The sequence below is a fragment of the Sinocyclocheilus grahami genome, unplaced genomic scaffold, assembly GCF_001515645.1.
Source record: "Sinocyclocheilus grahami isolate Dianchi unplaced genomic scaffold, SAMN03320097.WGS_v1.1 scaffold340.1, whole genome shotgun sequence".
Lineage (NCBI taxonomy): Eukaryota > Metazoa > Chordata > Actinopteri > Cypriniformes > Cyprinidae > Sinocyclocheilus > Sinocyclocheilus grahami.
The window spans coordinates 800,373-813,268 of NW_015505519.1; the positions used below are offsets into that span (position 1 = coordinate 800,373).

At 35.2% G+C, this 12,896-nt stretch overlaps 1 protein-coding gene across 1 annotated transcript; it reads right to left on the minus strand.

Moving 5' to 3' along the window:
* On the minus strand, window positions 1–12,303 carry LOC107603096 (angiopoietin-related protein 7-like). Its single transcript, XM_016295805.1, has 7 exons — window positions 12,224–12,303; window positions 9,097–9,624; window positions 7,304–7,538; window positions 5,261–5,398; window positions 2,844–3,060; window positions 2,507–2,702; window positions 1–652 (listed from the first exon to the last, which is right to left on the minus strand). Exons 2-7 carry the CDS (start codon window positions 9,439–9,441, stop codon window positions 506–508), a joined length of 1,278 nt encoding a protein of 425 aa, XP_016151291.1. The 5' UTR covers window positions 9,442–9,624; window positions 12,224–12,303; the 3' UTR covers window positions 1–505.
* Window positions 12,304–12,896: the final 593 nt, after the last annotated feature.

Here is a 12,896-nt window from a genome sequence, read left to right on the forward strand (position 1 = left end):
CTGTATATTTGATTAAATACAATAATATATCATTAATCATGTAATCATTCTATTGATCAGGAAATAGTGGCAAACAGATGTTTAAGAAAGTGCTGTGGGATATTTGTTGCTATTTATGGCTTTGGAGAAAATAAATTAAATCAATCATCTTTGGTCCCATTGTATGCTACAGAAAGTAAATCTACTTTTAATACACATTTATAAAATGTCAACAAAATATTAAATTCTTAAAACCATGGGTATAGAAAATATAGGCATGTAACACACTTTAGACTCACTGAATGGCAAACACTGACTTTCAAGGATCTCAGCAGCAGTCCTTCTCTAGTCTTTGGTATAAACCTAAAAAATGGTTTCACAGCCTCTTTGAAAACATTCAGTCCATACACAGACTTTCCTCTGTTTCACCATGGAAGAATACAGCCGTCCTGTGTCGCTGTGGCTATGAGAACTGTGATTGGCTGGTTGACGTACGGGCCCAAGCTCATCGGTGACAGGTTCAGATTCAGGGTGACAGATGCTGTTGGAAGGTTCTGGGTCGGATCATCATGCTGACCTTCCTCAGAGAGTAGTAATCTGAATCTTTCCAGGTGTACCACACGATACCGTCTGGACCAAGAGGGTTCTTCCCCTTCAGCGAGTAGCGGCCGCCCTGTCCAACAGGATCACAGAACATCACTTAGACATCATCAGAGATCCTTTAGCTTCTGATTTGCACTTTTTAAGTCTGCATTTATTCATAAAGAGAAAGACTTGAACACACCTTTTATCATCAGTATGTTTTTCTAAATTAAAAATAATTTTGTGTGGTTAAAATGTGTAGCTGATGTAACAGTCCTGAACTTGAATGACAAAATATTTGTCATATGCCATAATTGTATTATTTGTCTAGTTACATAAAAATGTCAATGTAATATAACCAGCTTGCAAAAATCTTGTTGTTCAAGTAGCAAAAAATTCATATACATGAAATTATATTACAGAGAGGACTTCTGTAGACCTTCATAACAGCATGTTTTGATGTTCAGGTCACTTGACCCTTTGAACTTTGAAAAATTAATTTAAAGAGTAACTTTAACATAAAGTGTTTTAAAAAGTAGTAAAAACTGAGGTTTTCAAAACACAAAAACAACAAGAATACATTTCCAATAACCTCTAACCCCATAAAAAAATTAGTACCTAAAATAAATGTTAACTGAAATAATTAAATTAATTTAATTTAATTTAATTGATTTTATTATAGTCTAGTTGTCGAGCCAATATTCCTCATTTTTGTTTAGTTTAATGAAGTACTAAAACAACTAAACCAATAAATAAATAAAAAAACGAACAAAAACTATATATAGGCATATTTAAAAAAGTGAAAAACACAACAAAATTACAAAAACTAACTAAAATGAAAATGAAAACAGAAAATATAAAAAATAAGTCTAATTCAAAATATTAATAAAACTATAATAGTATATCAGTGATACTAAAATAACGTTTTGTGTAGTTAAAATGTGTAGCTGATGTAACAGTCCTGAACTTGAATGACAAAATATTTGTCATATGCCATAATTGTATTATTTGTCTAGTTACATAAAAATGTCAATGTGATATAACCAGCTTGCAAAAATCTTGTTGTTCAAGTAGCAAAAAATTCATATACATGAAATTATATTACAGAGAGGACTTTTGTAGACCTTCATAACAGCATGTTTTGATGTTCAGGTCACTTGACCCTTTGAACTTTGAAAAATTAATTTAAAGAGTAACTTTAACATAAAGTAGTAAACACTGAGGTTTTCAAAACACAAAAACAACAAGAATACATTTCCAATAACCTAAACCCATAAAAAAATTAGTACCTAAAATAAATGTTAACTGAAATAATTAAATTAATTTAATTTAATTTAATTGATTTTATTATAGTCTAGTTGTCGAGCCAATATTCCTCATTTTTGTTTAGTTTAATGAAGTACTAAAACAACTAAACCAATAAATAAATAAAAAAACGAACAAAAACTATATATAGGCATATTTAAAAAAGTGAAAAACACAACAAAATTACAAAAACTAACTAAAATGAAAATGAAAACAGAAAATATAAAAAATAAGTCTAATTCAAAATATTAATAAAACTATAATAGTATATCAGTGATACTAAAATAACACTGCCAAAAACGTAAATGTAACTACATTAAAAAAAACAACAACTTTTTACGAACATGCTAAAATATTACACACTTGCAGGTAAAATTACAATTTATGAAATTGTATTTATATTTTTAAATGTAATATATATATATTATTTATATATGAAATTATTATTATGTTATATAATATTATTAAATTATTCTTCATTTAGCAGCATTTTTTTTAATCTATTTCATTTTTTTTATTACATAGGCAAACCAGGGGTTCAGTGGCTAACTCAAAGACAACAGTAACAGCTCACGATTCACTCACTTCTGGGCCTTAAACCTGCAACATTTGTGTCTATAACCAACAGGCCACATCATACCTTGTAGTAGATGCCATTGAGGTTTGCGTAGAAACACTGGTTGTACCACCAGCCAGCGTGGGAGATCTCGGCACAGATGTTGCCCGTGTCGGGTGTGCTGAAGCTCTGCTTGTCATGGTACCAGCTGAAGGAGTCCTCCACAGTCCCGCTGAAGCCCGACACACGCAGACGGTACTGAGTGCTCTCGTCCTCCACACTGCAAACACACATCAAGTGTTTGGAGTGTTCATCAAGTGTTTAAAGTGTTTTCAATTACAAAGCCAGCTGTTTAATCACTATTAAACATTGTGCGTCCGTTTGAAGTCCTTCCAGTCAGTTAGTGATGGATGTTCCTCACCTGAAGCTCTGATAAACAGCGTGTTTGTGTTTCCCGCTCCAGTCCTCCAGGTCGATTCGGAGCATATAGTCTCCCTGACTGCTCAGGTCATGGATGTGTTCATTTCCCAGCCAGTATTCGGTGTGCAGGTCTCCAAATCCTTCTTTATACTCCTTCCAGCTGCGGTCAAAGTTCACAGAGCCATCTTGCCTACGCTGGATCACAGTCCAGCCGCCACCTGAGACGCACATCATGCATGGGCTCCAATTATGACCATGTTTTTATTAGGAAGGAAATGTAAAAAGAGTATACGTTCAAGCATTCAACAATCAAATCTCTTTTTATGAGTTTAATGCGCATGCCAAGTCATTTGGTTTTCATCTTATGACCACTGCAATTATGCCTATGGTCAGGAAGTGTTTTGGAGGTCATCAAAATGATATTTGCACATCCTATTTTAAGCTTTAGAAGGTTCCTCATGTGCCCCAACGGTGCGATTTCAGCACAAAACTGAAGTCTTATTAGACATAAAAGAGAAGTAATTTAGATGTTCATTATCAGAGTTTCTTTTGCTACGGTTTTGAAAGTCTCTCTACATTTTCCTGTAAATGATATAAAATAACCCAATGATTCATCCACAACAAATTTCCAGCAAAACATTTCAACATAGAGGACAGTAGGCCACAACGATAAGCATCATACTTTCACTGACAACATTTAAAGTGGCCCCACAAAAAAACTAAAATTATATTATTTTGTTAAATTAAAGGGGTCATATGATGCTTTTTAAAAGATCATTATTTTGTGTATTTGGTGTAACAGAATATGTTGACATGCTTTAATGTTCAAAAAACAAATTATTTTTCAAATACTGTACATTATTGTAGGTCCCATTACTATTGCCCCGCCTCTCTCAAACACTTCGTTTTCTACAAAGTCCCTCCTTCCGACAAGCGCAGGCTGCTCTGATTGGCCAGCTGACCCAGTGCATTGGGATTGGCCGAACACCGCAAGCACGCATCAGAAATGTAACGTCCCTTACCATAATCGCAAGCTTCATCTTTCAAAATAAATGTAAAGACAGAGCCCGAAAGGGGAACAGAGTCGTGTGACAGACACAGTGATGAAGCTGGTATGTGTTTGCAGTACACAAGCCACGGTTAAGACAGCTGACTCCACTGTGATGTGTCTCGCTCTCTCTCACTCTCTCTCTCTCTCTCTCTCTCTCTCTCTCTCTCTCTCGCACTCTCTCTCTTTCGCACGCTTACTCTCTCTCTCTCTCGCTCTCTCTCTTGTGCTCTCTCACGCACACACACGATGCGCAAAACTCCGCATTTGAACAGTCAATAGCAAATACTTAAACTAATAACAAAACAGTAGCTGATTCAGAAGCGCCAGATTGTCTTCGCAAAGTCAGAATGACCTCCTCTCCTAGGTTCACGAAACGGTCGTCCATAAAATGCATTGCTGTTCTGTTGTAAGTGATCTTAAAGATTCCTAAATGCATCTACTTCCGGAAGGCCAAATAAAGTGCTTTTGCTTTCGCCCAGAAACACACAGCGTCTCCCTGACATGCTGCTTCAACACTAACTGCGGTTACTGAAACCACGCCTTCTTTCTTTGCGTGCACATTTGGGCGGCATTAGGCAAATATTTCCACATAGTGAGGTAGATATGTGGGGGCGTGTTAGAACGAGCCGTTTTAGGGGGGCGTGGCAGAGTCTTAACTTTAATAAAGAATATCTCTTTGGTTTTGAGACTTTAGTCCTTGCAACTTCAGGGATCTTATCTATGCACAATCAGCTTGTAACACTCCAAAGAGAAAGGAAAACTTGAAATCGCATCATATGACCCCTTTAAATGGAAAAAAGAACCAATACATGATTACTGAATATTCAAATTAATTATAGTTCATTCATATATGTAATATTTTAGAATTTTAACCATTTCTATATACATTTGATAAAAATATGTGGTAAAATAATTTAATCTAAATATCTAATAATTTAATAAATATATATGAACAAATGATTTTTCGCACCATATTTTGTAGCAGATATAATATAGATAATGTGTGTGTGTGTACATGTTATTACTTAATACACATTTATATATTATATTTAATTATAAATATATAAACCAAAAAATATTTTTTCTCAGGCTCTTATGTGTAGGTTCAGCAATTTCATTTTAATGGCAATGAACAGGTTCTTTTCATTCACATTAAAATTAAATAACTGAATATAAATATAGGAGCCTGAGAAAAAAATGCTCAACTTAGAAGAAAATTTCAGATGGCACTTAGAGGATTTTGCATCTGAACGCTTCATATATATATATACAGATCATCAAGATCATTAGCTGACCCAAAACACTGGGTCTATCTTTATTGAAGAGTCCTGGACAGTCATTACTGCATGTGTTGTGTGGTTTCTTACCGTCCGTGTCCATATCGCAGTAGACTTCCACAGGCATGGCCCCTAGTGAGGGCACCACGGTGTAGATCCCAGAGCGCCGCACTCCGTTATAGTAGATGGAGGCACAGTCGATGGGGCAGTTCCTGACATGCTGCACCTCTGGAGTAAAAACACATGCAACTATATTAACATAATTAATATAAAAAACATATATTGTATAAAGGGTAAGCAATTTCAGTTCCCATTAAAAAAATGAGATGATGAAGAGGTCATAGGTCTCATAAACTGCGCTATGATTTGTCACCCTCTGTTGGTTCAGGCCAGTAACTGATGAAAGTTCAATACTAGCTAAAGACTTAAAGGGATAGTACACCCAAAAATGAAAATTCAGCCATCATTTACTCATTCTCATACCCATAAGACCTTGGTATCTTAATTTGTGTTTCAAAGATTAACCAAAGTCTTATGGGTTTGGAATGTAATTTTGTGAGTAAATTTCTGGGTGAAGTATGCCTTTATTGCACCACAAGATTCACAACACTGAAAGTCATGATAGAAAAGAAAAGCTCTGTCAAGTTCTACTAAAATCTGTAAACTAAAAAATCTGTAAACTAAAAAATGAATATAATACATTGTTTAATTTTTTTTTTAATTATATAAATTATTATTAATTATATATGAAGAGTTTGGTTCCAAAACGCTATAAATCCATTTGGATTAATTTGAGTAAAAATGTGTTTTCTTTACCAAGAAAGTGGCAAGATGGAAACCACTATTTTCTGTTTCAAACTTTCATATAGCATTTTTAGGTTATAATAACATAAAAAATTTAAATCCAGATTTTGATTTTTAAAGATTTATCATCAAAATGTATTATTTTTTCCCCAAAATGCAATAAATCCATGACACGTTTTTTTCCCCAAAATGCAATAAATCCATTGAATAAATATAAAAGTTATTTTTCATATTGAAACTGAAATTGAGTAATCCACATATGACAGCCTCTGAACTTGGTCAATACTAATTTTATATACAGTCACTGGACTAAAAATATATTCAATCAGTCATCGCTCCCAAAATGAATTCAACGTGTCATCTTGTTAATGCTATAAATTAATTATTAATTATAACAAGAACATGAACAACAATATCACATTAGACCACAGAAATTCCAAAATGACATTGCCCTTACATTCAACTTCCAAAAGTGTATTCATCTTTGCCATGTTACATTCATTTAGTTGATTAGTGCTATACTCTGTATTACCAAAAACATAAATGGCATAAATAAAACTTACACTGACAAGCTACGCAATATCGTGTTCATAATCGAATACGACTTAGAAGGGGGTGTCCACATTCTATTGGCTGTGTATACTATATATATATATATTCTGTTTTGGATGCTGGCAAGATGTTGTCCCAACCAGGCTTCTAAACTGCAATAAATCCATTGAATAAATATAAAAGTTATTTTTCATATTGAAACTGAAATTGAGTAATCCACATATGACAGCCTCTGAACTTGGTCAATACTAATTTTATATACAGTCACTGGACTAAAAATATATTCAATCAGTCATCGCTCCCAAAATGAATTCAACGTGTCATCTTGTTAATGCTATAAATTAATTATTAATTATAACAAGAACATGAACAACAATATCACATTAGACCACAGAAATTCCAAAATGACATTGCCCTTACATTCAACTTCCAAAAGTGTATTCATCTTTGCCATGTTACATTCATTTAGTTGATTAGTGCTATACTCTGTATTACCAAAAACATAAATGGCATAAATAAAACTTACACTGACAAGCTACGCAATATCGTGTTCATAATCGAATACGACTTAGAAGGGGGTGTCCACATTCTATTGGCTGTGTATACTATATATATATATATTCTGTTTTGGATGCTGGCAAGATGTTGTCCCAACCAGGCTTCTAAACTAGCTGACAGGAACTGGCAAGTCCTGATTTTGCATACTGACTGGTTAAGAAAAAAACAATCATGCAGCTTTGAGATAAAGCTTTTCCAGATTTCCCAGATGTGGCTTACCAGGATGCAGAGCTTCCTGTGCACTGAGCATTGGGCTGGTGCGGACTATGTTGATCATGCAGCCCGGGTTACGTCTGACTTTTTCCACCAGCAGGGAGAGGTTCTGAATCTGGGCCTGGAGGTCATAGACCAATGAGCCCTGGATGTGCAACAAGGTCGTGGCCTCGGCGTAATGATCCTCCAGCTCATGCAAACGCTGCTCAATAGATGAATTATTGCGGTTCTTCTCTTCACTCTGTGAAAGGCCAAACAGACAAACATCACGACTCCCAATCAAAAAAGTGATGTGAAGAACAATTCCTGTCAGCTTTTGCAAAATGAGACCTTCTCAAGTGGCTGCAGTACATTGTGTGTGTTTGCGTAAAAGGCCAGGGGAGGGAGAGGCAGACAGGATCTGTCCGTGTGAATCATCCTCTCGTTTAACAGCATGAAGAGCTTAAGGGTGCGTACTAATGAAGGCACGTGGAGAGCGGTAAGGACTCCGGTGTTAATCTCGTTAACCTCGGGTCAAGGAGACTTTAGGCTGAAAACTGTCAAGCCGAGTTGACCGGAGCAACAAGGACTTTACAGAAGCACTAGAAGGGAACACTTACTGTACAACAAAGCACTAGTGATGGCATCAGATGGTAATAATATAGTACTGTGTACAACGGTATTCAGCGATTATGATATACCATGATATTTACATAGTACTCCAAGGTACAGTACTTTGAATAATAATAAAGTACTACCACCCTTACAGAAGAAAAAGTACTGAAGTGGTGCCATGCTACACAACATGAGATGACAATATATGGTATTTTGAAATACATTGGGGGAAAAAAGTATTTAGTCAGCCACCAATTGTGCAAGTTCTCCCACTTAAAAAGATGAGAGAGGCCTGTAATTTTCATCATAAGTATACGAGTTCAAACAGCGAGTTCAAACAGATGCCATTAATACAGGTAACGAGTGGAGGACAGAGGAGCCTCTTAAAGAAGAAGTTACAGGTCTGTGAGAGCCAGAAATCTTGCTTGTTTGTAGGTGACCAAATACTTATTTTACCGAGGAATTTACCAATAAATTCTTTAAAAATCCTACAATGTGATTTTCTGGATTTTTTTCTCATTTTGTCTCTCATAGTTGAGGTATACCTATGATGAAAATTACAGGCCTCTCTCATCTTTTTAAGTGGGAGAACTTGCACAACTGGCTGACTAAATACTTTTTTGCCCCACTGTATACCATGGCACTGAAATTCAAGTACATGTATTTAAATGGTACTGTTATGGTAAATGTCCAAAATACCATGGTAAAACCAATGTCCAAAACATGGTAGAACCAAGATACAATGTCCCAAAAAAATTGTCATATGTAAAATAGTGCACAGCATGTCACGATGGTACAAAAACATAGTATTATTATTGTGTCAACATACCATGGTATTAACATAGTAAATGTCTAAAAACCATGGTACTAACATGATAACCATGGTAGTTAAAAAAAAACATGGTAGTATCATAGTACATGTACTAAACACAAAGGAGGTACCATGATACCATGCCCCCCAAAAAACTTGGTATATGTAAAATACTAGTGTATAGTATATGTTTCCATGGTACAAATCCTAAAACCACAGTATTATTATAACACTTTTATGTTCGTCAGGTCAACATACCAAAAATGGTATTATGTAAATGCCCAAAAGCCATGGTACTCCCATCGTACTTCATTTAATGTCCCTCTGCCAATGTGAAAGTAGTAGCAATTGAGACAGCAATCATGGAAACAAAAAGTCCACAAAATCCACACACCTGTAGTTCTAAGACTTTGACTCGATGACGGTGGTTGCGAAGCTCCTCCTGAAGTTCGGACACTGTCTCCCGCAGGGCCAGAATCTGCTGTTTGCGTTCCTCGTTCTCATGAAGCCAGTATGACACTTCATCCGTACAGCGGAACATGTCCGGGCAGCGTTGGTCGTCCAGCTGGGGTAGCGTGGCCATGAGTTGACACATGCCGTCCTCCAGGACCTGATTGCTGTATTCTCCACACTGAGCCGTACTGACCTGATGCGTGTGCAGTGAGTGGTCATCATCGCTCGCACTTGTTGCCAGAAACAGTACAGCCAGCAAGAGGGGCGAGAGAGGCCTGCCCTCCATGTGATCGCTGTGGCTGACCCCCCTTCCCACCTTGTTGGAAGGACCCTGGGGGAGACGGCCAGGGTACAAGCTCTCTGACCTCCAGTCTCTCCAGTCTTGAGGAGAACTTGTCACACAGAAACACTGTCTAGGTGTCAGAGTCACTGTATTGACTCTGTTTCTGATGCTCGGTTTCTGATTCACCTGAAAACAAAACCAAAATCATTAAAAAAAATCCAATAAATAAATAAATGTTGTGTTGTATTAGCAGCAAAAGTAAGCAAACAAACAAACAAATAAAGTGTTAAATAAATATTGTTTTGCTGTATTACAATTTATTTATTTTTATTTATTATAATTGATTTAATATTTATTATCATTTACATATATAAATACTAATTATTTTATTTCAAGTTTATTTTTTCTATCATATCTTTTTTTAGAATTTATTTATTATTAATTTATTTAGATATTTATTATATTTCTAAAATTTCTTATATTTAAATATATGAATTTACTAATTATTTTATTTCATGTTAATTTTTCTATCATATTTTATTAAAATGTTTTAATTTATTTAGATATTATATCTTTAAAATGTCATATTTATATATAGTATGAATATACTAATTATTTATTTCATGTTTATTTTCTATCATATTTTATTAGAATTGATTTATTATTAATTTATTTAGATATATATCTTTAAAATTTCTTATTTACTTAGTTATTTCATGATTGTTTAAATATATTTTATTCGAATGTATTATTTATTTAGATATTTACATTTTTTAAATTTGTTTACTTACGTAAATATGCTACTTATTATTTATATTATTTTCTTTTATTATTTTATAATTATTTATATTATCCTATTTTATTAGAATTGATGTATTTATTCATTTGCTTATGGATCAATATTGGTTGCTTGTTGGATCAATAAAGGTAAAGACACAAGAATATCACAGAGACTTGAAAAATCATGCAAAAATTATTAGGCCAACTTTGACATCATGGCAGCAAGTCTTTGTGCAAGTTCCACTTACATTTTCTTCTGAATGTAAAAAATCGAATTATTATTTAGCAGCCACTTTCTTGTTCTTTTTCAAACTTTCCTATTCAAGTGCTTTGCTCAAAGATGAATCACAGTGAATCACCACTTGTGGGGCTCAAAGAAATATAACTAGGTTATAAGCTAAGGATTTGAAGCATTCAATTATGCAACCCACACCCAGTTATGACGTCCCTCGAAAAAGTTCGGCGAGATTGTTCGTGGTCTATGATAATAATAGTAGGTCATTTATTTCAAGCACTCGATGGTGTGACATTTCAGTGCACTCGTGCCAGAGAACTATAGATCAGCTGTCAAAAACCACATTGTACTCAAGATGCTCTCTTGGGTTTAGGCTTAAGGGGAAAATAACATGATCTGTCATAAAACCTCAATGTGATATTTGAAATAAATCCCACAAACACATCTTTAGGCATGTCCCTGCTCTTATTAGAGGTCAACCTGGTTGTCCTGATTAAGGCATAGGTTAAGGTGCTTTGGTGGCCCGTGTCACTTTTCTATATGCTTACGTAGGTTCAAGAACACGGCAGCAGTGAAAGCATTTAACCTGGAAGAGGATGGGCATGCTAAAAATAGTCAGTGTCACGTTTCAGACAAGAACATCCTTATCTGGGCACATTTATTCAGGAAATACGTTAAAACCTCATTGAAACAGCTTGAATGTGCAATGCACCCAACAAAGTATTTGGACACCAAAGTCACACCTAAAATGTCTGCATTTATTGCATTAGATTGCAAAATCAAACTGAAAGCAAAATGTAAATAGAAAATGATGCTGTGCACACACATATATAACAAATACAATGATTAAATGATTATTAATGGTAGTAAATACACATATATTACAAATTATTAGTACATTAACATTTGTTTAATGTATATATAAAGCATTATTCAAATAAAATGGGGCTGTCAAATCGATTAATCACGAATAATTGCATCCATAATAACAATTTGTGTTTACATAATATATGTGTAATGTGTATATTTATATGTATATATAAATACACACACAAATGTATATATTTAAGAAAGCTGTGTAATATATATATTTGTTATATTTGCAATAACATTTTTGTGTGGCTTTAAGTATACAAATACATTACAGGGCAGCTGTCTATGCAAAATGATACACATTGTTGCAAATAACACACTTTGTTTCAGTCATATATAGTCTGCATGCAGAAACAAAACCAATGCATTTTCATGTATTCCATCTCTCCTGTCAATCTAGTTCAGCAGGTGATCAATGCCTTGATCTGACCCATACTTTGCCAACACCTTGAGCAGACCTTTTAATGCTGAAGTATCACGTCTGCCAAAGCACCTCGTGTCTCTGATCCAAGCCTAGTGCACTAGATCCAACAGAGAAATGCTAAATATGCCAAACCACATTACAGAGAGCCTGAGGGCCTCGTGTCCTGCAGCACGAATAAAAGAATAACACTGAGAATCAATCATATTGATAAAGCATCCTACATCTTTGAAGTGACATTTTGATTAGAAGTGTAAATGCAGAGAATACATCTGTTTGTTTGGAAGCCGTTTGATTTACCCATTACTCCACACCTCATGCATCACACCATCTCACTTGAGAGATTTCCCAAACTATTTACAAAGCTGTTGACGCACTGCTGTTACACTGTTACGTGCAGCGGTAACATTTCCCATTAGATGTCATCAGCAAGTAAGCTCTACAGGGAAACGGTGACAACAAGGCTTCATCTTTACCTGTTTCAGTGGTCGGAGACGTCGTGTTTGTCTTCTGGGGAAATACAGACGTATGCTGCCATCCTCGCTCTCTCTTTCTACACCTTATGTGTTGCAGGATGGCTGATACAGTGGGCATCTTATCCTTGTAATCCTCTATAATTGGATTCCTGATTAGAAGAAAGAGAGGGGAGACAATCCAGGTGCTCAACTACAGCCACTCAGACTATCCTTACAGTACATGTCTGAACAATCACACAGTTAGTGCACCAAATTATGTTTGTGTCAGAAAAAGCGTACTGTATCATATTTGAGGAAATATCCTTTAAAGGGGTCATATGATGCGATTTCAATTTTTCCTTTCTCTTTGGGTGTTACAAGCTCTTGGTGCATAAAGAAGATCTGTAAATTTGCAAAGACTAAAGTCTCAAATCCAAAGAGATATTCTTTATAAAAGTTAAGAGTCAACCACTCCTACCTAAAAAAGCTCGTTCGAACACGCCCTCACATATCTACATCACGATGTGGGAAGATTTGCATAACGCCGCCCAAATGTTCACGCAAAGAAAGAAGGCTTAACTTTTATTCTCGCTGTAGTATTGTTGTTGCCGCTGCCGCCATGTCCTGAAGATGCTGTGTGCTTCGTTGTGAAAGCGAAACTACTTTGTTTGGTCTTCCAAAAGAGGACGATATC